At 47.7% G+C, this 27,647-nt stretch overlaps 1 protein-coding gene across 1 annotated transcript in view; it reads left to right on the top strand.

Moving 5' to 3' along the window:
* The first annotated feature begins 1,154 nt into the window (after positions 1–1,154).
* The window catches only part of LPCAT3 (lysophosphatidylcholine acyltransferase 3), a 29,515-nt gene continuing 3,022 nt past the window's right edge, over positions 1,155–27,647 (top strand). Inside the window, exons 1-7 of the mRNA XM_082849331.1 lie at positions 1,155–1,367; positions 24,370–24,477; positions 24,932–25,038; positions 25,534–25,627; positions 25,774–25,811; positions 26,197–26,375; positions 27,122–27,230. Coding sequence (XP_082705457.1) covers positions 1,217–1,367; positions 24,370–24,477; positions 24,932–25,038; positions 25,534–25,627; positions 25,774–25,811; positions 26,197–26,375; positions 27,122–27,230 — 786 coding nt within the window. The 5' untranslated portion in view covers positions 1,155–1,216. The remainder of the gene's footprint in view (positions 1,368–24,369; positions 24,478–24,931; positions 25,039–25,533; positions 25,628–25,773; positions 25,812–26,196; positions 26,376–27,121; positions 27,231–27,647) is intronic.

Genomic DNA, 27,647 nt, shown 5'->3' with positions numbered 1-27,647 from the left:
GAACTTAGCGAGTTCCTTAATTTCTCCAAGCCTCTGTGTCTGTAAGAGGACATCGTAATAATAAATATCCTGTTTCATAATCAATTAAGCGAAATAATATGGGTATCAGAGCTGCATAAAGCGCGAAGTGCTATAGAAGTATTAGCTGTAATTGTACAAGAATGCTCCACGAATTCCAGTGGTTACTGGAAACTCTTAGTGTTCCTTTGTTAAGTATTCTCACGGAACCTTGTTCCTTTCTCTTGCAATTACACGCTTTATATGACCGTGCGCCATCCCCACTCCACAGCTCTGGGCTCAGAGCCCAGCACAGGCCCTGGTACATTTTCGTTAGCCTAATCTGAACAGTGGAAGTAAGAATGGGAAGCAAGGTGGGAAGAAAGGACTTTTATTTTGTCTTCAGTCTCTATCCTCTTTGCACTTTGATCTTGAACCTGTATTACCTGAATAGTGACAAACTAGTTTAATTTTTAATTAAAATCATAAGGACTAAATCAGCATATCTTAACTGCATCGCCTCTCGGGGGTAGGTAGTTTTAATACAGGAAGTTACATGAAATCAAAGGAGCAGGCAAAGAGTGCTGGGGGCGCCGGGCTCTCCCCACCCTCGGGGAGGGAAGGCGGCGTGCCTAACTGTTCAAAAACGGCCGAGGCGCCGTTAGAGGGCGCTCGCGAGCCCGCGGCAGGAATTCCCGCCCTCCCGTTACATGCCCCAGTAACCCCGGCGCGCCGGCGACCGAGAGTAACCTCGCGATCGGGTGACGGCCCCCCCGCCCTGACTCTCGCCTGCTCCGTCTCAGCCAATGGGGAGGCAGCGCTCGAGCCGGCCGGACTCTCGCCCGCCCCGACTCCTCCCCCGAGCTGTTAGAACTGAGTTGTACAGTCGCCGCGCCGTCGGCTTCTGACTTTTCCAATCAAGGGTCTAGTTCCCGATTCCGAGCCCCGCCCCCTGCCGGCCCCGCGTTCATTCTCGGCCCGAGTCACCTTTGCCTTACAAACGTTCGGCCCCGCCCCCTGCCTACCTTGCGGCGTGAGGCCCCGCCCCCTGCCCGGGCCGACCAATGATCGGCTGATCCCGGAGCCGCTGGGCGGTCCTGCAGCCAATGCGCACGCCGTGGGCGGGCTCCGGGCCGGAATTGGGGGTGAAGCTCCAGCGTTGTGCCCACGTTTGGGGCGCGCGGAGCTGAGGGGTCCCCGGGGGGCGCCCGGAGCTAAGATGGCGTCCGCAGCCGAGGGGGACGTGGGAGCGGCGGCGGAGCTGGCGACGGTGCTGCGGGGCGGTTTCCAGAACCTGAGCCTTAACAAGTTGGCGACGTCCCTGGGCGCGTCAGAACAGGCGCTGCGGCTCATCATCTCCATCTTCCTAGGTAAGGACCCCTCGCGGAGTCCCCAAGGAACGGGGAAGTGACCGCCCCCTCTTCCCGGAGCCACCTGGAGGGCTTTGTGGGGTGCAGATGTGAATCCTAGAACACACCAACCAGCTGTGGAGAGGAAGACGAGTCTAGTCCCGAGTCTGGGGGCGACGTGCCCTCTGAACCTCTTCACCTTTCCCTTCGACCCCTGCTGTACCCTTCTGGCCCCTCATTAGGCGCCACCACCCTCTCATCCTGCCATGCTCTACCCTGTGTCCCGGCGACCCGTCCTTATTTGTCTCTCTCTGGAGTTCTCTCTGTCCATGTGTACTGCTGTTATTAATATCAACCGTCACACACGTGCGCTTCTTACTGGCAGTTACAGGCCCCCTTACTTAGATATTTTAGTCCTATGGGCCCCCTCAGCCCCATACTCCATACTTGCATATTCTGAGTGTCTCTTGTGCATTCCCAGCTTGTATTACACCTTCATCTTTTTGTCCCGCTTCTAATATTTTCCTCTTATACCATATTGCTTTTTCTTTTCCTCAGCCATACACCTGTCATTTACCCTGGAATATCGCTTTAATACTGGGCTTGGGAAACAAGAGTGGCAACTTCTTAAAAACTAACCATGCTACCCCAAGCGTTTATTGCACACGTGGTTCAAAGGATGTTTTGTATCTGCATTTTTGTCACAACAAACTGTATTATAACTGGTTTATAGGCTTTTTTACTGCATCCTTTCTCCGTGGTTTTTTAATACACGGAAGCAGCATGGCACAATGAGAGGAAAAAAAAAGTGTGTGGACTTGGAAAACAAATCAGACCCAGCCCTGCTGCTGCTTACAAACTGTGGGACCCTGGGCAAACCACTTAACCTCTCTGAGCCTCAGTTTTCTTATTTATGAAATGAGGACGATAATCTGATAGGATTGCTGTAAAGTCTTGTAGGAATTCAAAGGTGAAGAGCTGATACATAAATATTTGAGTAGCTGGAAGGTTTTAGGAAGGTTATGGGACATTAGCTAGGAGAGTAGGGATGGGGAAGAACTAAGCACACAAGACTGGGGGCAAGAGTGGGTCTGAACCACAAGAAATTTGAGATAACTTGGGCAGATGTGGAAAGCCTTAAATGCCGGGAAAGAAATTTGGAAGTTATCCAGTAGTCAGTAGAGACACTCACATGTATCACCTAACCTGATCTAGATAATGGGAGAGGCATTAATTCATATTTAAACAACCTTGGGTAATGTCATTGTCACTTGCCTATTACACACCGAACCAATATAATCTTCCTTTCTTCCAGATGAAGGTCACCTTTTCCCTCCCTTGTAGAACTGTAAAATTTTAGAGGCGGACAGAACGTTTGGTTGTGTGACTTGCTTCATGTCACATCACCCAGATCTAACCCAAATTTATCAGTACCTCAATCTAAGTTTCTCTGCACCATACCAACTTTGAACTTCCTACTTCTTCATCCTTGTCTCTGGCCCAGTTATTTGTTGGTATTCTAATTGGCAATTAAGAGTGTTTACATTTCATTCCTTAGGAAGCTCACTGTTGATGTCTCAACTATAAATTGAGAATGTAACACAAGAAGCAACAAATTATAAGAGGCAACCTGTTAAATGGAGCTGGGGCTGGAATTAGGACTTGGAATCTGTCCTTTTAGTGCTGACATAATCAAATACAGCCTGTACTCTCCTGGTGGACTACTATATACTATCATGGTGCATACAGCTGTCTAGAAAATTGTTTTCTCCGTATCCCACCCCTCTAACCTCATCCTCTCATTACCACCAAGCATCAAAGTAATGAACACTTGGCATAATACATCTACCACACTCCTGAGCCCCCTTGTCCATTGTACCATTTCCCACATCCCCCCTTCCTATCCCACATGTGCTATTGCCTTCAGTACCTCACAGTATATCTCACATTTAGATCAACTTGGGGTTCACGTTACCTCAGATCAGGCATAGGTCTTGCACGTGGATGTATAGGACTGTATTTTCTAGGTTTATGTTAAATAAATACATAGAAACATAAATTGATAAGCTTGTTGACAAGTGTGTGGAAGAAAGGATGCATTCTGGTTGTAAATATGTTTCTCTTACAAAGGTATTATCACTTCTGTGTATTGTAACCTAGAAACCAGTAGCTTTTCAGCAATGGAGTTCCTGAACCAGCTCTCTTGGGGAGCTGGGATACTGGAGGAAATCCTTGCTTGAGGTACCAAGAAGGCCTGTAGTCCGAAATGATTTCTGACTCACTTTCTTCACTTTCTACTAATGAGATTAATGTGGGTTAAAAGCACCTAAATGCAGGTACCCTGAGGGAAGGGTTAGGTATTATATATTGATATCAGACAGTCACATTTTAAAGGGATAGTCTCATTACTTTTTTTTAAATTGTACTCGACATTTTTTAAGGGAACTTTATTTTTTAAATTTTTATTTATTTTTGGCTGCGTTGGGTCTTCATTGCTGCGCCCAGTCTTTCTCTAGTTGCGGCGAGCGGGGGGCTACTCTTTGTTGCAGTATTCAGGCTTCTTGTGGTGGCTTCTCTTGATGCGGAGCACGGGCTCTAGGCGCTCAGGCTTCAGTAGTTGCAGCACACGGGCCCAGTCGTTGTGGCTTGCAGGCTCTGGAGCGCAGGCTGAGTAGTTGTGGCGCACAGGCTTAGTTGCTCCGCAGCATGTGGGATCTTCCCGGACCAGGGCTCGAACCCATGTCCCCTGCGTTGGCAGGCGGATCCTTAACCACTGTGCCACCAGGGAAGTCCCAATACCTAAACTTTTTGAAACATCATTGTATCCTATGATCTTTGGAATAAACAAAATGCTCTCAGTTTCTTTATGGCTTAGTTTTCCCCATTTGCTAACATCTCTTGTTATTCTCCAAATATTATTATCATTACTGAACCATATGATTACCCCCTCATTACTATTTTAATTAGATAGTCTCATTACTTTTTCCTTAACATCTTACTCTCCCTACTTGAGTTCTATGTGCCGATCTTGAGGTGGGCCACCCAGCCTTTAAACCTTTTTAACTGAGACCCCTGATAAGAAATATGTTTTACATCATGACCCATTATACACATAGGTGAATGCTTGCATTGGAAGCAAAAGTTTCAGGAAACATTACTCATCCTGAGTATAGGCAGTGTGTTTGGCTATTTTCTATTTTATTTTTTAGTATTGTTGATGACCTGCTAAATTGATTTCATGACCCATTAATGGGTTACAACAAGCAGTTTGAAAAATCCTGAGTTAGAGACTGATTTTTAATATTCCGTACTTCGAGGAAAGGGTAAGCTTACGAGCACTGCTGCGCTGGAGTATTTTGAGCAGGCAGAGGACTGTTGTGGGAGGCATGGTTTGTGTTGCATATGATTTGCCAGGAGTTTTGGTGGAAGATAAATTCTGCTGTGAGCTCTGGTGCTGCCAGATGCTACTGGAAAACATCTCGGCCTCAAAAAATTGGGTCTCAGCGTTCCTTAGCATAATTAATAACATGAATTGTCCCAAACGAATTCAGTAAAATGTACCTACTGTGGGTGAAGCCCTGTACTTGAGCCTTGTGAGGGCAAGGGCGGTGGTGCAGAATGAGTAATAGGGCCGGGCACCCGAAGGTATGACATACGGTCTGTTGGGGGCAGGGAATGGGCACAAGATAAGTACTGTCATAACCACAGTAACAGGCAGGAGTCTAAGTGCCATCAGAGAGTTACAGAGCTTTGTGAGATTTAAACACTGGCCCTTTAATGAACCTTGAAAGTCGTTGAATAAGGTTTCAGCAGACGGAGATGGTGAGACGGAGGAATAGGGTGAGCCGGGGGCACCGAGGCAGGGATGTGTGGTTACACCTTCAGGGAACAGGAAGTGGTCCAGCTGGACCAAAGCAGAACCTAAGGAGAGAAGTGGTGGGAAATAAGACTGGAAACGTGGGTCGTGGAGCCTTGAAAGCCAAGGCAAGGAGTGTGTGCTTAAGCAGGTGATAGGGAGCCTTCCCAGATACCTGAAAGGGGAGCGATGTGGCTGGCACTGTACTGGGAGCTGATACAGCGGTAGAGGCTCTTTTGGAAGGTAGGTTCCGTGGCCACTTTCATCTACACAGCTGCTCGAGCCAGAAGCCTAAGAAGCGGCCTTGCCACCTCCCTTTCTCTCTCTCCTCTCACCGCCATCACCAAGTCCTATCAACACCACCTCCAAATTGTGTGTCAGATACACCACTTTCCTCCATCACCACGGCCACTGACCATCTGTCACCAGAACCACCTGAGCAGCCCCCAGATGGGTCTCTGATTTCTTCCTGCCCACCCAGTCCGTTCTCTGAGAGCAGCCAGGGTGGTCCGACCCTGCGCCTCTCCTACTCAGACCCCTTCAGGGGCTCCCATACCCCCCTGGGAATCTCCTGCTCCCGCCTTGACTCAAGCAAGTTCACAGCCTTGTAGCCACGTGGCCTTCCCCCCGTTCCTCAGAAAATGCATCAGGTCCGTTCCAGCCTCGAGCCTTTGTACCTGCTGATCCCATTGCCAGCAACACGCTGCACTCATTACCTACCTGACAGAGCCTTTTCGTCTTTCAGGCCTCAGTTCAAATGTTCACTTCCTCCAAGTGTTCTTTCCTGCCTCTCATTTTAAGTTAAGTCCCCTGCTGTACTTTCTCCTACTGACTGAAATCTCTTTCTAAGTATACATGCCAATGTGTAATTATATATTTGCAGATGAGGGCAGAAATCATGTAAGTTTTGTTCGTCACTGTGTACCCAGAGTTTAATACAGTACCTAGCTTATGGAAAAGGCCCAATAAATAATTGTTGAATAAGTGAATGTGTGAATGAATGACTGGGCAACTGATTCCATGGAGGATAAAGAAGTAGTTGAAAAAAAAAACAAACTGAGTCTTTCTGCCAGCGTAGCTAGAAAGGTGACAGTGTCTTTCACAAATGAGAGGTCAAGAGGAGATGGTGCTCAGTGCCAGGGAATGATCTAGTTTTGGACTTGCTTTAGGTTCCAAGGGCACCTCCAGGTTGTATTGTGAAGCCTAGTGTTCAGTTCAGGAAAAAAGTTGGACTAAAGATGTAGTTTTAGGGACTTCCCTGTGGTGCAGTGGTTAAGAATCCGCCTGCCGGTGCAGGGGACACGGGTTCGAGCCCTGGTCCGAGAAGATCCCACATGCCGTGGAGCAGCTAAGCCTGTGTGCCACAACTACTGAGTCTGTGCTCTAGAGCCCTCAAGCCACAACTACTGAGCCTGCGAGCCACAACTACTGAAGCCCACGTGCCACAACTACTGAAGCCCACGTGCCACAACTACTGAAGACCACACGCCTGGATCCCGGCCTGGATCCCGTGCTCCGCAACAAGAGAAGCCACCGCAATGAGAAGCAACGAAGAGTAGCCCCCCTCTCGCTGCAACTGGAGAAAGCCTGCATGCAGCAACAAAGACCCAATACAGCCCAAAATAAATAAATAAATAAAGATATAGTTTTAGGAGTCAATAGTGATATCATAATTGAGTCAGGGAGGGACTGAAGCTTACACAGAAGAGAATCTAGAGTGTGTTGATGTTGCTGCCCTTTGCTGATAATGACAGTGGCTGACATTTATAAAGTGCTCAACAATACCCCACCTAAGCTTGCCAATTACCCCTAAGATATTTACAGTACTCTTATCATCTCCTTTGTGTAGATAGGGAACTGGGACCTCCAAAGGTTGAATAGCTTTCCTAAGGTCACACCTGTTTCTGCCCACCTCTAAAATCCCTGCTCCACCACCTCGGGATTGGGAGGAGCATGCAGAGGTGGGAAAGGCAAAGGCCCTTGGCGTCCTTCACTGTTTTCATTCTACGCGATTGAGCCAAGATGTCAGCAGCATGTGAGATACCTCTCTGAGGCCAAAGCTGGCGCCGGCCAAATAAAGCGGATGGCCACCCCGCCCAGCGCAAGCTTCCTCCCCAAGCTTGGCCGCAGCTGTGGCTTTGCTGGTGGACTCACCAATGGCACTTGGGGGTAAGGGCTCATTCCTCGGAGGTTCCAAATTAGCACCACTACGGTTAGCAACCTTTAAAATCAAAGGAGGTCCTGCAGTTAAGCTCCCTTTGGACCAAAGTCAGGTCTGGCCCTTCAGAACTAAATCATCATTCAGGGCAAAAAGCTTTCTTCGGGTAGCAATATGAAGAAAACCAAAGGTAAGCAAGATGAAAATTGCACTGCATTAACTAAACAAATGGGACTTCAGACCATAGTACAAAGCAGTTTCCAAAAATTCTATGATTGTGAAATAAGGGAGTTGTCCTAAATGACTTTCAAAGCCTCTTCTGATATCCTAAAAGGCTAGGTACATTCTACATTTTAGACTTCATTCTAATTCATAGCCACAAATTTCATCATAACCTAAAGCTTCCTGTTGGGGATTTCTTTTAAATATATTTTTCCAACTACTTTTTTTTTTTTTTTTTGAAAATAAATGTTCCAACAAACCAGTTTGACACATTCATGACTTTAAAGCAATTAATTAGAATTTTACTCATTTTCTTTTTTTTTAACATCTTTATTGGAGTATAATTGCTTTACAATGGTGTGTTAGTTTCTGCTTTATCACAAAGTGAATCAGTTATACATATACATATGTCCCCATAGCCCTTCCCTCTTTCCAACTACTTTTTATCTACACTCCAATATCTTACATTGCACGAAACTTCATGTTTGAATGCCAGTATAACTTTAATGTCAAACAGAACCATTTCTTTGCAGAGGCGTGTGTAAATCAGGGCCCATGAGATTATACACACAGAGGAATTTAACAAAAGCAATTACATGCCCACTGACATTAAATCTGTCCGGGCAGCCATGGGAACTCACTGAAGGAGTTCCGTCCAGCAGCCTTTTAAAAATGGGGTTTGGTCTTCAAAAAGGAAATGGCATCTCAGCTGGATCTTAAAAGGTGTGGAAGATTCTAGTCAGGTGGAAATAAAAAGGGAGCTTTCCAGCGGCAAAGAATAATGAGCATGTATGTGGAGAGCAGGAAAAGTGAGAAAATTCTGAGGAACAGCAAGTAATCCAGTTTGGCCAGAACAACAGAGGCTCCATAAAGGAGGAGCAGAGAAGAGCCTGGTGGAGTGTTCAGGTGTGTGGGAGGTGCAGGTGGCCGAGTAGGTTGAGTAAGCTGGCAGGACGCGCATCATCTTCTGAGACCTGCGGGCCTACGTGCGCGTCTCTAAAACTAATTAAGATTAAATACGTACTGGGACTTCCCTGGCAGTCCAGTGCTTAAGACTCCGTGCCTGCCCTGCAGGGGGCACGGGTTTGATTCCTGGTCAGGGAACTAGGATCCCACATGCTGCACGGCACAGCCAAAAAAAAAAAAAAAGATTAAACATGTACTACTAGCCCTTTCACCATCGACCAATTACTAAACTTCAGCCATCCTCTTCCTCATGTTCCCAAAGGCCAACTTTACTAAAGAAATTGAGGTTAAGAGTTAAGCAGTGTATCTGATCAATAATTCTTTAATTATGTTTAATTCATAACAAGCAGCAATATTGTGAAACAGAATACAAAATGTACCTGCATTTTAAAAGATAATATAGTCATCAAAGAGCTGTTTTATTTCTGGAGAACTGCCTAACGGATCCTTCACATGTGTGTGTTCACTCTCGTTCCGCTCTGCAAAGCGTGAGAAGCATTGCTCCTTGGGAAGCTCTGAGGACTAAACGAGATGAACTGTATAAACACCTGAGCAAGCCTGACCCAGGGTAGTTCTAAGTAACCGTTCTCTCCCTTCCCTCAATAGATCTTCATCTCCTTCCTTTCCCAGGAGACTCCAAGGGTGGTCTTGGGGCCAGCAGCATCAGCTCTCCTAGGAACGCGTTAGACACGCAGATTCTCAGGTCCACCCCCAACCGACTGAATGAGGAACTGAGGACGGGGCCCAGTGGTCTGTGGTTTAACAAGCCCTCCAAGTTTTACCGGTTCCCCTGACGTTTGAGGATCAAGGGTTTAGCGTGTGGCTTCAAGTATCTGTTTTGTAATACTTGATGTCCTGATAGTACCTTAAACTTTTTGAAATGTCATTGTATCCTATGATCTTTGAAATAAACAAAATGCTCTCAGGTTCTTTATGGCTTAGTTTTCCCCGTTTGCTAACATCTCTTGTTATTCTCCAAATCTTATGATCATTCTTGAATCATATGATTAATGTCATTATAACAATGACGTTATTATATCATTATCATCTTTATTATCAGAACTATCATTACCCACACCGTCTGTTGTGACTTGGAGCTTTAACAAAAATTAGGTGCCCTCATTGCAGCTGCCGGGGAAAGATGTTCTAAGTGAACTGTCCTTCTCAAGCAGAGAGTTGTTTTTTTTTTTTTTTTTTTTTTTTTTTTGCGGTACGCGGGCCTCTCACTGTTGTGGCCTCTCTCGTTGCGGAGCACAGGCTCCGGACGCGCAGGCTCAGCGGCCATGGCTCACGGGCCCAGCCGCTCCGCAGCATGTGGGATCCTCCCAGACCGGGGCACAAACCCGTGTCCCCTGCATCGGCAGGCAGACTCTCAACCACTGCGCCACCAGGGAAGCCCAAGCAGAGAGTTTTTAAGGTAGGGGTGTGTGTGCTGACATTTTCCCAGCAGTTGCTGAAGTCAAGGGTAAGGAGATTTAGGGCCCACTTGGAGTTCTCTTGATGAAGCAATAATAGCTTCCTAGAGACCTTAAAGCCTAAGATTTGTGTAGCCCAAGAGATGTTGCATGCATCTTTATTTACCTCTATTTTCAAAACAAGAAGGGGAAGCGGGGGGCGAGTAAGACACTAAAAATAAGGATAAATAATTTCTGGATACGAGTTTCCTTTTGGTTTAAAATGGACTGCTTTTGAAATCTAAGTTCCTCCCTATTCAAGCAGTGGCTTTGAAGATAAGTGAGATTCATGAAACTCTGGACACCCTGAATGAAGGATTCTGTCTGAAAACCGTGTGTACTATAATTGTTAGTAATAGAGGCGTCTGATGGAAGCGTCATTGCGTTCGAATTATAGAGACAGTTGGCCAGAAAGCGGGTAGAAGGTCAGGCCAGAAATGATCAGATTCAGGTTTTGTTCTTGATTCACGTGAAGTCAAGTAGATGGTTTAAATGCCTCACGCTAACCATAGGCTAAGTTTAAATTAAAAAGCTTTGTCAATTAAAGATACTTTTCAGTATCAAGTAGCTATCATGTTGCTACGGCATTTTGATAAGAAAAGTATACATAGTCAGACATGAATAAAGACACAGATGTAGAGAATGGACTTGAGGACACGGGGAGAGGGAAGGGTAAGCTGGGACGAAGTGAGAGAGTAACACTGACATATATACACTACCAAATGTAAAATAGATAGCTAGTGGGAAGCAGCCGCATAGCACAGGGAGATCAGCTCGGTGCTTTGTGACCACCTAGAGGGGTGGGATAGGGAGGGTGGGAGGGAGATGCAAGAGGGAGGGGATATGGGGATATATGTATACGTATAGCTGATTCACCTTGTTATACAGCAGAAACTAACACAACATTGTAAAGCAATTATACTCCAATAAAGATGTTAAAAAAAAAAGTATACATAGTCATACCTGCTACATGAAATTATAAGTGGTGAGATAGTAATTTTGCAGGCAATTAAGAATTCACTATAAACAAAAAATAGAGGACTCGTGTGCATATGTTGTATGCACATCTGAGGAGGATATGAGAGCCCAGGAGGCTAAGTTCTGGTCACTGTATATTTGTATGTGCTCTAATGAGAAGTGGCTTCCATGTAGACGTGCTGAATGGCTTATAGCTCTTGAGGTTTCCAGTTTCTGCTGTGATAGCAATTCTAAACTCAGATGGACACCACTCTGGATTACTGTCCATAAATATAAAACCTCTGTTTGCAAGCCAGCAAGCAGAGGCCAGCTGGAACGGTACCCTTTAAGGCTCCTATGGCTTATACCTCAGACAAAAGTAGAACAGACTGATTACAGTTGGAGAACAGCATACAGGGCCCTGGTTAAAAATATTGCCCCATAAGGGCTACTAGAAATCCTCTTTTTTTTTTTTTTTTGCGGTACGCGGGCCTCTCACTGCTGTGGCCTCTCCCGTTGCGGAGCACAGGCTCCGGACGCGCAGGCTCAGCGGCCATGGCTCACGGGCCCAGCCGCTCCGCGGCACGTGGGATCTTCCCGGACCGGGGCACGAACCCACGTCCCCTGCGTCGGCAGGCGGACTCCCAACCGCTGCGCCACCAGGGAAGCCCCGTAAATATCTTCTAAGTGGCCTCAAGGAAGCACATGTATAATGCTTTTACAGATATTTTCTCCTTTAGTCTGCACACCAGCCTGCAAGATGGCTGATATTTTCCCTGTCAGCTGAAAGAACAACGCACAACCTAAAAGCTGCAAGTTAAGTTTCATTCGGGGACCTTACTGAGGACTGTAGTCCTGGAAACAGCCTCTCAGATAGCTCTGAGGAACTGCCCCGAAGAGGCAAGGGAGGAGCCAGGATATATAGGAATTTTTTGCTGGGAAAAAACATGTAGTTGAGCATCAAAAGATTACTGCCAATCACAAAGAGCAGACATCTCAAATTAATGATTTTAGTGCTTTTCTCTGTATGGGAAGATGCAAGAATCTGGGCTGATTGAAACTATTCCTTAGATATACATCTTAACTATCCAGGGCCCGTATCCGAAGCCCAGAATCCTTCCAGTTTTTCTCGTCCTGAATTCCCCTCTGGGTGCATTGTCGGTGGGTGACTGCAGTGCCTGATGGCTTGGTCCCTGTAGAACTGGAATGGGGGGGCAACATTCTTTTCTTTACATCCCTATTTCAGAGATGAAGCAATTAAGGTACAAAGCATCTAAGTGATTCGCCCAAGTGGCAGAGCTGAATTTCTAAACCAGTTTACTCTGATTCCTGAGTCCGGGGATAGTCTAGCTAGAATCAGATAATCTGGCTAGAAGTTGCCACCATGTGGTTCGCTAACTTGCAAAGAATTAAAATGTGATTAAATGCACTGAATATAAGCAACAGGAGTGCCCTTTATCTTTGCTAGAAAAGGCATTTCGGTGTCTTAAAGTGCGTCAAAGTCAGTCAACCTCTGTTGTCCCCGTTCCACTAAAGGGAAGAACTGCTAGTCAACAGCCTTAACATTCTTTCGGTCTATAAATTTTTGTCATAACAAAATAACTACGTGACCGTTTGAACAATCTGTAGTAGTACAGAAAAGACTGTAATCCAGATGTGCACAGATGAGGACGGTGTTCCGAGCATCCCTTTTGCCATCTGATCAGGCTTGAGATACCCCTGAGGGCTGGCCACTGCCGGGTGACTGACTTTTCCTGGGCTCAGAAGCCAGTGAGCGCCTGTGAGTGTCTGCTCCCCATAGGGTCACAGAGAGGGGATTGGCGGCTTCAGGGCTGGTCTGTTGTAGTGTTATAACTTCTCAGCTTTGGCAGCAGGTTCCACCAGCCCGCCGGCATGCGTGTCATTGACACTAAGCTTAAGAAGTCCTTGCTTATTAACTACCAAGAGCACGTGGTTTGAGTGAAGCAATTAAAGACTGACTTTTGGTGGGACTTCGGGGCAGTTCAGGTTGAGGTTGTTTATTTGGGCCAAGTGACTAAAAAAACTAATATTTCTTAATCTTCATAAGAACACTTTTCCTTTCTTTCTCACAAGTAACAGCCATTTACTAGTTTACCCTTAAAATGTCCCCTCTGTTCTTCATTTATTCCCAGGACATTTTGATAATTTCTCCCAATTTCCCTGAATCCTGTACTACAGTTGTCAAAACGTTTGAGATACTCAGCTGGAGGTCACTTTCAGAAATGAACTGCACAGGGAATTCCCTGGTGGTCCAGGGGTTAGGACCTGGCGCCTGCACCACTGTGGGCCTGGGTTCGATCCCTGGTCGGGGAACTAAGATTCTGCAAGCCACGTGGCATGGCCAAAAAATTGGAGAAAAAAAAAAAGAAACCAGGACTTCTCTGGTGGCACAGTGGTTGGGGGTCCGCTTGCCAATGTAGGGGACACGGGTTTGTGCCCCGATCCAGGAAGATCCCACATGCCACAGAGCAGCTGGGCCCGTGGGCCATGGCCACTGAGCCTGTGCGTCCAGAGCCTGTGCTCCGCAGTGGGAGGGGCCGCAGCAGTGGGAGGCCCGCATGCCGCCAAAAAAAAAAAACAAGAAATGAACTGCACAGTACGAGGGTAGGGACAGGGAGTCCCCAAGAATTGATGAAGAAAGAAAGTAGGGAAGAGCACCTAAATTTAGCACTGAAATGAAGTTTTTGAATCGTTTTAGATAGGAAGATAAGCAGACGTAAACATGGGCCTGTATGCGTCGGTGAACAGAGAATCAGAGAATAATACAGCTGTAGCTTTAAACACACAGCTGGTTGTTAGAGATGCACTCGCAGGCCACTGCCAGGTGTCAAGGCGTGCGGCAAAGTTTCAACATGGAAATCAAGGGATGTGGGTTCTAATTGCAGCTCTGCTCTGTTAACCTGAGGCGTGCCAGTTGTCCCCTTTGGGCCTTAATTTCTTATCTAATGAAGGGTTTGGAGTCAGTGATTCCTAAGGTTTCTTGGGTTCGAAGAATCTGGATCTTATGAATCACCATTCAGCATATGACTCAGCCCGAGCCATACAGACTGTCGAGTGGGGAAGGTGTGTTGGCACCTAATCTGCAGAAGAGAAACAGGGCCATCGTGAACAGCTTCCAAAGGCGAGCTTCATCCCCACCTCAGTGTCCATAACCTCCCCGTGTTCTTCCGGCTGGCAGAGTGATCAGTAACTCGGCTTGAAGCGTTCAGTGCCTCATCAGTTACCTGTCCCCGAGAAGAGACAGTGTCACGCAGGCCCTCACTCTCTTCCCTATCTCTACTTGTCTTCCTTTTCTCTGTATAGTTCTTCAGCACAAGGAATTTCCACTTTGGTGAAAGAAAAGAAAAGGAATTTGAGTGGCAGATCTTCACAGCAGAAATAAGAATGATAAAATTATCATGTGAAAATATTTGGTAAAAATAATCTACCAATAAGCCATATTCAGAGGCAGTCCTGTTTCATATTCTAGTCTGTGATGCTTGGGGAAATTGAACTGAAATTCGATCCTGAAAGTGGCTTTCCAGTTGCCCAAAGCAAAATGCCCATTATCTACGGGAACATTACATAGTCTAGGAAACTGCCAACATCCAGATGACGCAAGGCTGAAACAGGTTTTTCCAACCACCTCCTTTAACCAGAAACTGCAGAGTCACCATAACCGTGTCAGTAAACAAGCCCTAAGAGCAGTGATGGGCAGACATAGCCTTCTTTTGAGATCCTGTGTCCCCCATCCCTTTATCTCTGACCATGAGCATGAATTTTGAGTTTGAGATGACTTTTCATCACTTCACTCTAAGGAGCCCATTGACACTCTGAACCAGATCTTCTCACAGGAGGTGAGGGCAAGTGGCCCTGGGCTGGGGGTATGTTACCACGTTCCCGCAGGCCAAGGAAGAAATGGGTAGACAGGAAACAGAGGCGATGAGCTAGACCACAACTCTAGGAGGTTGACTGCAAAAGGGTAGTAGCTGGAAGGAGCAGCACGGGGCCAAGGAGCCGGGGGCTAGAGGGGTGGGGCTGTGCCTTTGGAAGGGGGCGGAGGGAATGTGCGGAGCGACCGAGTCATGTGTGGATCCAGCTTCATCAGTCACGAGCCGTCAGTACAGGTTAGATAACTGCTTTGATGTGTTTGATGTCCCTGTATTCGTAAAATGCAGACCATAAACGATTACTTACCTCATATAGTTGTTGTGAGGACTCACTGGGGTAATGTGCCTAACTTTCGTGTAAAACTCAATACATGCCACATGGTAAGCCCGTGATAAAGGTTAGCTGCCAGTATTGATGGTAATACTTGTTATTATTGGGAAGAAAAGACTGAGGAAGCCGGCAAGAAAGATCACAGGCGAAGTTCCCACCTAAGAGTGGTTGGAGTAGATAGAATTCAGAGGATTGGAACCAAAGGGAAGGAGGGGAGGGTGTTTAAAGAGAAGGGAGGGACATCTTCCTCTGAGTCTGGAGAGAAGGAGAAAAGCTTGGATTTCAAGCAGAGCTTCTTCAGTTTTCCCGCGGACAGCTCCCTGAAGGCCAGGGTGGAAAACTAAACAAAGGTATCCTCTCCGGGGCTCAGGGACTCAGCCTAAAACAGCTGTTGAAAGACAGAAGTGTCATTGAAGGCTCGTGTTGTATCTTTAAAGTACAGGACAACTTGGCATTCCATTTTGTATAATGGATTTGTTTTACCAGTTAAATTACTTGAGAATTTTTCCTGCAGAACTTCTAGGAAAGTGGGTATGCCACACCTGTCTCCCAGCTCCTATCAGTTGCTTACGTTTAGACAATGAGACGCGGACATTGGCGGCGATGTTCTAAATCAGAACTTGGGAGCTCTCTGCCATGCTCCTACGCAGTCCCAGCTTCTGAAGAAAGAAGCGTGTTCCACAGCTGAGGAATTGCCCACTCCTGTTTTCGATAACCTTTCCAAAGAGAATCAGTCGGGTTGACTGATTCCCTGGGCGTGGGCTGGGGTCCCTGCAGCCCTCTGTCTCATCCAGCTCCTCCTACCCGGCCGTTCTTCCCGAGGGACAGCCCTCGCCACCCATCTCACTGAGGCGAGGAGGGTTCTTTTCCTGAACTTGCTCGCCCGCCTCCCAGGTTTCTCTGCCAGTCTCCTTGCCTCGCCCTCCAGTCTCAGGGGAAGGGCCAGGGCTTCTTCCCTCTTTCTGCGGTAAACGCTTGTTGCTCTCCCACAGATACTGTCCTCGCCCACTATACTGCTTGTCTTCTTCCATAAAATACATATGGGAATGTCCCTGGTGGCGCAGTGGTTAAGAATCTGCCTGCCAATGTAGGGGACACGGGTTCGAGCCCTGGTCCGGGAAGATCCCACATGCCGCAGAGCAACTAAGCCCGTGCGCCACAACTACTGAGCCTGCGCTCGAGAGCCCATGAGCCACAATTACTGAGCCCGCATGCCACAACTACTGCAGCCCGTGCGCCTAGAGCCCGTGCTCCACAACGAGAGAAGCCACCGCATTGAGAAGCCCGCGCACCACACGAAGAGCAGCCCCTGCTCGCCGCAACTAGAGAAAGCCCGCGCACAGCAACGAAGAGCCAATGCAGCCAAAAGTAAATAAATAAATTTATTTTAAAAAAAAAACAAAGCAGCATGCCATCTCCCAAGCATATACAAACAGAAAGAATCCAGAGACATCCCTCCCCAAAAACAAAAAAGAACATATGGATAGAACATCTCTGTATTAGAAATGCGTCCCTTCACTCAGTGGCCACGCTCTCTGGCCAGAGTCTTTTACTGCCTACTGCCTCGCCTCCACGTCCAGCCTGCATTTCCTCTTGGTCCAGCCCCCGCTTCTTAGCTGGCCCCCAGGTCCCAGCCCCCGTGTCCCTCGTGCTGCTCTGTTTCACGGTGACTAACGATCTCATTGTGAACGTCTTCCTCACGCTCCTTAAACTTCCGGCACATTCGATGTTTTTAAACTCCTTTCCTACCGCAGAAGTCATCTTCCTTTCTCACATGGGTACTGTCCTCATTTACCTCTTGTTCTCTGTTTTATCTCCGTTTCTTTTGCTTGGCTCCCTTCAGTACAGGCATTTTCCAGGACTCAGCCCTGCCTTTGCGGCCTCGCCCTGTGAGAGTTTTATCTGGCTTCAGTTGTTGCCAGCAGAGCCAGCTGTCTCCTCTGATCTGTGTGTCTCTGTCAGTGGCACCACCTTCTGACATGGAACCTTGAGGCCAGTGGTCTTCCCATTGCGGTCCATGTACCCTAGGGGTACATGAAGACTTCCCAGGGGATACATGGGCACAGATGAGGGAATCCACTTTCAGATTTTAAGCTTCCATATGTATTCTTTTCTAAAATTGACGTGCTTGAGACAGTGTCTGCTCTGAAAGTTCTCTTACAATCACTCTTCACCAGCCTTTAGAAAGGAGACTTGCCCAGTGGTCCAGTGGTTTAGACTCTGTGCTTCCACTGCAGGGGATGCAGGTTCGATCCCCGGTCGGGGAAGTTCTGCATGCCGCACGGCGTGGCAAAAAAAAAAAGGAGAAAGGCCCGGGGGTAAGGGGTGCCCCAGGGAAACATTTCACAGGAGCCACGAAAGTGAAGCAAAGAGGAGCAGCCCCTTATTTTATCCAGGAGACAAACTCATGACAACCCTCTGCCTTATCGTTCCATCTTAGAAGTAGAATTCAGAGACAAGGTGGTTGTCATGAGGGAGAAGTATTAACTTGTTTATTTGAATTAAAAAATGAGGTTAGACCTCTTTTGACAGAAAGTGATCAAGCTGATTGGTTTGCCATTTAGATCACAAGGCAGACGTTTTCCATGTGTAGTTAAAGCACACCTTCAATATACATGTTTAAAAACACATCATTTGCTGTTGTTTAAACTTACAGACACAGATGCAGAGAACGAACGTACAGATACCAAGGGGGAAGGTTGGGGGTGGGAGGAATTGGGAGATTGGGATTGACACGTATACGCTATTGAGACCATGTATAAAGTAGACAACTAATGAGAACCTGCAGTATAGCACCGGGAACTCTGCTCAGTGCTCTGTGGTGACCTAAATGGGAAGGAAATCCAAATAAGAGGGGGTATGTGTATATGTACTGCTGATTCACTTTGCTGTGCAATAGAAACTAACACAACATTGTAAAGCAACTGTACGCCAATAAAAACTAATTAAAAGCAAAACTTATAAACGTTAGATGGCAACTTACAAATGTGAGAAGGCATCTATATTTTTTCAGAATTCTTTCAGGGGCTATTCCATCCAAAAAGTTTGAAGGGGCTTCCCTGGTGGCACAGTGGTTGAGAGTCCGCCTGCCGATGCAGGGAACACGGGTTCGTGCCCCGGTCTGGGAAGATCCCACATGCCGTGGAGTGGCTGGACCCGTGAGCCATGGCCGCTGAGCCTGCGCGTCCGGAGCCTGTGCTCCGCAACGGGAGAGGCCACAACAGTGAGAGGCCCGCGTACCGCCAAAAACAAAAAAAAAAAGTTTGAAGACCATTGTAGGGGCTTAGCCACCTTTAATTTATCCCTTTCCATCATACCCCCCGTTCCAGTCATTCCTCTTGATTTTTTTTCCTATTATATCAATTTCAGACTCTGCCTGGTTTTCCAAACCTTCCTGGCCCTTCTTGTGGTCAAGCTGGTCTTGTGAAGTGACTGTTCCATGCTGTTTCCTACCACCGTGTCTTTAGTACATAATTCCTTATTTCTTCCCTTTTCATCCTAACTGCTGTGTTCATTATTGACCTCTCCTCTAACCTCTACAACATTGGCTATTCCATGCAATTAGCATTTATAGAACATTGTTGCTTGATTTTCTTTTCTCTCTAAAAAGCTCCTTAAGAGTCTAAAAGCATCTCTTACACTCGACCATATTCTCCTTTTGCCTAATGCATTGCTGACCACTTAATGGATGCTCTATAAATATTTTATTGACTGCCTAGAATACAGTATTCGTTCATTCATTCTTTTATTCTTTCCTCCATTCAACAAATATTTTTGAGACCTTTTTTGTACCAGGAAAAGACCATTTCTGTACCAGGAAAAGACCTTTTTTGTACAAGGTACTTGTGGTACAGCAGGGGAAAAAAAGAGACAAAAATCCTTGCCTTCAAAGACTGATACATAAGTAGAATACATTGTATGTGAAAGAGTAATAAGTGTTGAGGGGAAATAGAAAAATGAAGTAAGAAAGAAGAACAGGAAGTGTGTGTTGGTGGCATAGAGGGTGGGGTGAGTGTGTGCAATTTTAGATACTATGAAGGCCTCACTGATAAGGTGACATTTTAGTAAAAATCTGAAGGGCTGGAGGGACTTGAGCTTATCTGTGAAAGAGCATCCCAGGCAAGGAACCTATTAATGTGAAGGCTCTAAGGTTGCACCTGGCTGGCATTCCAGGAAGGGCAGCCGAGAGTAAGAGATGAGTCAGACAAAGGTGGGGGAGTGATGAACAGATCAGTCTGGTAGGTTCTGGTTGGACTTTGGCTTTTGCTGAGTGAGACTGAAGGCCTGTGGGGCGATTAATCAGGAGGTGACTGTAATAGTACAGGCCAGAGGGACTTCCCTGGTGGCATAGCGGTTAAGAATCCATCTGCCAATGCAGGGTTCGAGCCCTGGTCCAGGAAGATCCCACATGCCGCAGAGCAACTAAGCCGTGCACCACAACTACTGAGCCTGCGCTCTAGAGCCCGCGAGCCACAACTACTGCAGCCCGAGCGCCTAGAGCCCGTGCTCCGCAACAAGAGAAACCACTGCAAGGAGAAGCCCGCGCACCACAATGAAGAGTAGCTCCCCGCTCGCCGCAACTAGAGAAAGCCTGCGTGCAGCAACAAAGACCCAATGCAGCCAAAAATAAATAAAAATTTCAGAAAATACTATAAAAAAATTTTTAAATGGTACAGGCCAGAGATGGCGTTGACCTGGACCAGGGGAAGAAGTGGTCAAATTCCGGGTTCACTTTGAAGGTAGAACAGAGTTTGCTGACAGACTGGTTGCAGGGGGAGGGTGGGGTTCAGGAAGGATGAGAAGGTCGCGGAGCCTCAGCCTCGAGTGAGCAGAAAGGTGAGTTGGCGTTTGCTGAAATGAGGAAGCCAGGGGAGGAGCAGGCTTTGTGAGGGAGATGTGTCAGCAGTTCAGTTTGACACCTGTTAAATTTGAGATATCCGTTAGGCGTGCACCCAGTCCACGTTGTACACGAGTGTGAAGAACAAATTTGGGAGCCATCAGCAGACAGATGGTATTTAAAGCCATGTGGCTGGATGAGATCGCCGGGCACTTCTCTGTTAAAGCAGAGGTTGAAGCAGTCTCACAGTTATTGAGTATCTAATATGTACCAGGCTTAATACATGAACCCAAACCTAGATACTCATTTTACTGATGAAACTAAGGGCCAAAAAAAATTAACTCATCAACCAGCCTGAGGGAGCAGCTAGTAAGTAGCAGAACCGGGATTCAAACTGAGATCTGTCTCAACTCCAGAGTTCGTGTTCTTCTAACCATACAGTGCCTTAATTTAATAGTACGTTGCATTTTGGAAAAAATGCTCTTGGCAAACCATAATCAGTATCCTTATAAAATAAATATGCTGTGACTCTTCTTTTGAAATGAAGATGGGAAGGAAATCCCTTAGTCATTTGTCACATGGAATGGAGATTAGATTCAGAAGCCCTGATACCCACTTTCACCAGAATTTCTCAGTTAAGGCCTGCTTTACAAACTCCCTGTAACTTTGTGTGAATGTGTGTGTGTGTGTGTGTGTGTGTGTAATTTTTGTGACCACTTACAATATTTTAGGCTGTGCTAACTACTTTATGTGCATTATCTCCTTTAGTCCTTACAACAACTCATTGAGGCAGGTACTGTCCCCATTTTACAGATGAGGAAACTGACGCTCAACATCAAATGGCTATTAAGTGTCAATTACTGTTGGTCAGCCAATCAAAAAATGAAGTACACAGGATAGTGTGCTGTGGGAGATCCAAAGGTCTAGGAGGACTTGAGGAAAAGAGATTGTGAACATGTATTAATTTTAAGATAAAACAAGAATGTAAGGAATGGGAATTTGTTGTATACAATGATTTGCCAAATGAGAGTCTTCAGCCCTAAGTGACACTTGAACTGGGTCTCCGAGAATGGGTAGGACTCTACTGGGTAGAGGAGTGGTTGGAGAAGGTGTCCCACCCAAAGGCATTGGCACAAGCGAAGGTCTAGAGATGAAAGACCCAAGATACATTTGAGCAAAAACTAGCATATCAGTCACCTGGAGCAGGGAGATAGAGGCTTTAACCGGAAATGTAGTTTAGAAGATAGACCTTGAATCTTCGGCCTGGGAACTGGTACTGTGTTGAGTAGTCGGCTGGAGCGGTTGCTGTTTTCTGAGCAGGGGTTACAGGAAGAGCCCTCTGGTGGGGGATTGTTGGAGGGTGAGGCTGCAGGCAGAGGTGAGGCCACGGCAAGAGCTGAAGGGGGAGTGCTTGACGGCCTTCACTGCAGATGCAGCACAGGAAAGGAGGGGGTGTGACGGTGGCGAGAAACACCGGCAAGGAGGAATCAACAGGATTTGGTGGCGTAGGTATAGGGAACCAAGGAGAGGGAAGAGGCAAAGACAACGTCAAGCCTTTGAATGTAGTTGTGTGGCCTGGAGAACGGCAACACCATTAACAAACAAAAGAAGCCAAGAGAAGACTGATTCGGGGGAAAGTCCATGTTGTAGTCACACAGAGTTTGAGATGGTATGTGATATCAAACTGAAAATGCCCAGCCAGGAAGTAGGAAATGTGGAACTGAAACTTGAGAAGTCAGGATTAAAGATGTGGACCTGTCTTTGGCGTAAAGATCATATTAAGTTACATGAGAGTGGATGGAGTTTCCAGAGGACAGTATAGCAAGAATAGCAGGGCTTCCCTGGTGGCGCAGTGGTTGAGAGTCCGCCTGCCGATGCAGGGGACGCGGGATCGTGCCCCGGTCCGGGAAGATCCCACATGCCGCGGAGCGGCTGGGCCCGTGAGCCACGGCCGCAGAACCTGCGCGTCCGGAGCCTGTGCTCCGCAACGAGAGAGGCCACGGCAGTGAGAGGCCCACATGCTGCAAAAAAAAAAAAGAATAGCAGAGGACCAGGGCTGACTCCTGGAGGTCAGCTGTATTCAGAAGCCAGAGAAAAGCCTTGGGTGAAAGAGACAAAGAAAGAGAGGTTGGCGCGATCTACTTGAATTGCGTCACCACCCTTGGCCAAGGCAAAGCTCAAAGCAAGCACAATGAATGAAAAGTAAACATTGAGGAACTTTTGTAGCCACTCCATAGTGCCACATCATCCAAGCCCATGACTTTGTACTTTACAAAAGTATTGGTCCACAACGCATGGGGAATTTTGAAAACTGGTCTATACCACTGACCAAGAAGGGCTAGTCAGAGGATAAAAGAGCCAAGAGGTCCACTCCTAAGTATATACCCGAGAGAACTGAAAACATACACCACACCAAAAGTTGTACAGGAATGTCCATAGCAGCCTTATTCTTAATACCCCAAAAGTGGAAACAACCCAGATGTCCATCAACTGATGATTGGGTAAATGAAGTATGGTCTGTCCAAACAAAAGAATATTATTCAGCCATAAAAAATAACGACATACCAGGGCTTCCCTGGTGGCGCAGTGGTTAAGAATCCGCCTACCAATGCAGGGAATGCGGGTTCAAGCCCTGGTCCGGGAAGATCCCACATGCCACGGAGCAACTAAGCCCGCGAGCCACAACTACTGAGCCCGCGCACCACAACTACTGAAGCCCGCATGCCCCAACTACTGAAGCCCACGCACCTAGAGCCCGTGCTCTGCAACAAGAGAAGCCACCGCAATGAGAAGCCCGCGCACCGCAACAAAGAGTAGCCCCCGCTCGCCACAACTAGAGAAAGCCCGCGCACGGCAATGAAGACCCAACACAGCCAAAAATAAATTTAAAAATTAATTAAATTTAAAAAAAAAGAACACCAGCAAATCCTGGCACCAAGAAGATAAATGGTTGATACACTGTTGTGTGAAAAAACTAGGATACATGAGTACCCAGGTTGTGATCATAAGTTTAAAAAAAAAGTTATGGGAAAAAAGACTAAAAGGACATAAGCTAATATATAACATGATTATCCATTTACTTATTCACTTAAATAATTGAGCACTTTATGTATGACACTCATCTAAGCCTTGCAGAGTTAACCAAACTCACAACTATATCGCCAATGATAAACTAACTGCAACTTATGATTGAAAAGTAAGGGGAATTCCCAGGGGGTCCAGTGGTTAGGACTCCAGGCTTTCACTGCCGAGGGCACAGTTTCTATCCCTGGTCAGGGAACTAAGATTCCCGCAAGCCACGTGGCCAAAAAAAGAAAAAAAGTAAGAATTGCAGCAGCTGTAAACCATGACCAACTCAGAACACTGATTATGCAATGATAGACTGGGTAAAGTGTCCTTCCAAAAAACAGTAGGGATCCCAACTCCTCGCACACACGCTACTGCAGTAGGAAGGTCGCCAAGCACATCAGCCAGACTTCTTGATGGGAACTGAGTGTGGGTCTGTAGTAAAACCAGAGAACATGCTAATTTTGGTTGAGGAATAACGAACGTTGTTGGCCCTTTTTAATTCAGTAAGCAGCCCTTGGCCGTGCGTCATCAGTTCATGGCCCATCAGGAGATCCCCTGTAGTTCAGTCAAGCCCCGGGACCATACTCTAAATCACGGCTTGAGAAGACATTTTCCCAGTATACCTAGCTGGATTTATAACTTGGTCGATGCCCATTATGTAAGGAGTATCTACATGTGTCCTGTAACTGCTGTGCAACCGTATAGGCCGTCAGCAACCCCAGTTTGTAGCCGGGAATAATTTATATTTATCCTCTTAACAATCTGACTGAGGGACTTCCCCAGTGGTCCAGTGGTTAGGACTCCACGCTTCCACTGCAGGGGGCGTGGGTTCGATCCCTGGTCAGGGAACTAAGATCCCACATGCCAGGCGGCCAAAAAAAAAAAAAGAAAGAAAAAAGAATCCGACTGATAATACTCTGCTAGTGATGAAATTATTATAGGTCATAAAGGTGTAAAATGGTGTTTCTGGGCACCCTGAATCCCTTGTATCATTTAAGGAAAATGCAAGAGAAAATTCCTAGCAATATTTAATAAGCCAAAAATGAAACCTAGTCTTCAGACCCAGTTTGTATTGCCTCAATATAAAATACCTTCAGTTTTAAATTTGTATTTACAAAGAGACTTCTTTTGATAATTGGGGATACTGTTATTGTCTTTGTAGACATCCATATAATGCATATGTTTTCCTCTCTGGGCTGAGTTTCATGCCAGATCGACTTCCAAAACAAACCTGGGAGGACGCCAGGCACGAGTAACCCTCTTCTGCTCTTCTCCCCCTCCAGGTTACCCTTTGGCTTTGTTTTACCGGCATTACCTTTTCTACAAGGACAGCTACCTCATCCACCTCTTCCACGCCTTTACAGGCCTCTCAATTGCTTATTATAACTTCGGTGAGTGAACGGAGCACTGCGATTACAGGGAAGCTCGGAAGGAACAGACCTGAACAAAATTTCCTGGAGAGAATTTGATGGGGAGGGAAGTTGTGATGCTCTGGTAGCAGAGGGTTTGTATGGGCGGGGACACAAGCTTAACTTCTCCCTTCACATACATTCCCCTCCCCGGTAAAAGCATGTTGAGAATGGGTACCCTTACCAGACACCGTCCACAGAGAAGCACCAGTTTGTCTCTGCTGTGGCTGGAACTGGCCGACAGACCCAAGCAGTCCCCTCAGGAGCATCCCGAAGGCCCAAAGTTCAGAAGTACAGCAACTCCCTGGCGGTCCTTTCTATTTATACAGTTCATTCCCTTCCCTTCCTCCAAAACATGAGGCTATTAAAAAAGAAGAAAAATCCTGACACCGAAGGTTTTTATATGTATACCCTTTGCTCTCTCCTCCGCATCCAGGAATCCAGCTCTACCACTCCCTGCTATGCGTCGTGCTTCAGTTCCTCATCCTCCGGCTGATGGGCCGCACCATCACTGCCGTCCTCACTACCTTTTGCTTCCAGATGGTAAACGTCTTTCCCTGGGCAGCTCAGGTCACAGCTGACAGCAGTTGGGGGCGGGGAGGATGGGGACTGTGGTGCAGAGGAAGCCGTGGACTGGGAGAGCCAGTTTCTAATCCTTTCTCCCCACGACACTTGGCAGTGTGGCTCTGGGTCACTTGCCAGAAGCCCCAGGTGTTTCATCTGCAGGCTGCAGTGACGATGCTTCACCCACCTCAAGGACGGGGTGCCGGCCGTCCTTTGTGCATAGGACTGTGCCATTGGGGTTCTTTGAGTCTGACCAGATTAGCGCAGCTGTCCATGAGGGGAGTCACTTAAAGGCAAGGCAGAAAATCCACGTAGAATGAGCCACAGAGTGTAAGCGTTGAGGACGTCTCTTCCCCTTTACAGGTTCAGTTTCTAGACCAGGAGAAAGGAAAGGTGAAAAGAATACATTGGATTTCAGAGCAGGGAGAAAATAAATCAGAGCAATGGTAGAATAAATATTTGCCCCTCTCCTAGGCCTACCTTCTTGCCGGATACTATTACACAGCCACTGGCAACTACGATATCAAGTGGACAATGCCACATTGTGTCCTGACCTTGAAGCTGATCGGTGAGTGGTGGGGCCCTGCCTTCCCCGTTGACACCCAGGCTCCTCTCTTCAGACCTTAGGCTTACCCCGGGCCCTGCCCCGTGTGCTCCTGGCCATGTCCCGTGTCCCCTCCCTCCTCTCCACCCACACCTTCTCTCTCTGCTCAGGTCTCGTCATCGACTACTATGACGGAGGGAAAGATCAAGTAAGTACCCCTCCCTCCACAGAGACGTGAAGGAGTTTAACCAGAGGGAAGGAGGACGGCTGTTGTTATCCCCATGCCCTCATGCCCGCCCGTGTGATCGCCGTTTCCGGCCGCACTGATCAAGGACCGACAAGTCTAATTGCCCGGGTCCAGCTCTAGCTCAGAGTCCAGAGATCAGGGCCAGCAAGGCATTGGGAAGAGCAGCCGCCGGCCTAGGCCGAGCTGCGCCTGCGCGTGCCCATTACCCCCGAAGCACCGACTCTTCTCCGCGCTGTCATCCCCTCAGAGAGGCTCTATTTGAAGAACCTGGATCAGTGGGGACGAGGGTGGGGAGCCCTCAGACTGGCCCTTGGGTCCTGAACCATTCGTTCTCTTCTCGGCATAGAAATCCCTGTCCTCTGAGCAACAGAAATACGCCATACGGGGTGTCCCTTCCCTGCTGGAGGTTGCTGGCTTCTCCTACTTCTATGGGGCCTTCTTGGTGGGGCCCCAGTTCTCAATGAACCACTACATGAAGCTGGTGCAGGGACAGCTGACTGACCTACCAGGCAAGATACCAAACAGGTAACGGCCCCCTTCGGTCAGGGCGTCTGCGTAGGCGTCTCGCCCGACAAAAAGCCACTTCTGAAGTGACTTCCTGCAGGCCGGCCGGCTGCATTCTGTGGCCTGGCCCTGGCTCACGGCCTGTGACGGGCGCTCCATGCCTGCTCACTGCAGGAAGGGGGCCCTTTTCAGCTTGGGTCACTTCCCGCCATCCCTCCCGACCCTGTAGTACAAACAATAAAAATTCACTTTTATGCCGTAGGATTTTGCCTGAACCAGTCACGTCCCTGCCTTTAACACTCACTTTCCCAGTTTAAAAAATACTGTTAAGAAATAATACTGTTAAATATATCAAAATCTATCTATATATAAATATATCTCACAGTAGAAGATTGATAAGTTACCAGGAAAATCCCTTTGTGGAGAACTTGTCCAGCCTGCGTTTGAGCATTGATCCATCCAGGAGAGGAGGGAGCAGATCCAAAACCGGTCCTTCCCCGTCTCTGCATCGGGCTTTCAGTCCCGATGTAGCCCAAGCACATGGGGGAGCCTTCGAGGTCCACGGGACCCCCGAGGGCGAGCACCCCAGATTCCCCGGCCCGCCCCCCTGTTGCCCCACCCCCACCCCAGAACTCGCAGGGTCTGCACACTCCATCCTCGCGTCCGGCCCTAAGGCTGCGCTCACTCTGGGAAGCTGCTCCCTCGTGAAGGTCGGAGGGCGAAGGGAGGGGCCTCCGCCCGTGGTGACCCTGCTTGTTCCTTTCCAGCACCATACCTGCTCTCAAGCGCCTGAGTCTGGGCCTTGTCTACCTAGTGGGCTACACCCTGCTCAGCCAGCACATCACAGAAGACTATCTCCTCACTGACGACTACGAAGTGAGTGCTTCCTGAACAGCAGCAGTGCGACTGCGCCAGAGATAGACAGTGGCCAGGCCAGGAGCCCGTAGATAGCCGAGAAGTGGGTAACACCACCTACAAACGCGTGTTGGTTTTGCTCTAGATCTGAGAGTTGGTGTCAATGCCAGCCGGGCCGGGACCCGTTCATCAGCCAGCACTGAACGACCTTCGCGGGCACAGGGCTGTGCCAGGTGCACTTCAGCACCCCTGACCTTCCCCCAGCGGCTCGAGCTCGCCCTCTTACAGCCAGGCGGCTCGAGCCCCCTCCGGCCCAGGCAGACCAGGGCTCTAGGAGCTCAGGACCCAGGGAGGGGGAGTGCTGGCTCAGGCTCCGTCCCGGCTCTGGGGAGGTTGGTCTCCTTCAGCTGACGTCAAACGTGGATGTGAAAGTCCCCC

Source organism: Leucopleurus acutus, assembly GCF_964270905.1.
Source record: "Leucopleurus acutus genome assembly, chromosome: 11".
NCBI classification, from domain to species: domain Eukaryota; kingdom Metazoa; phylum Chordata; class Mammalia; order Artiodactyla; family Delphinidae; genus Leucopleurus; species Leucopleurus acutus.
Note: the sequence above shows the minus strand (reverse complement) of the source record. Positions and strands in the feature narration are given on the sequence as shown.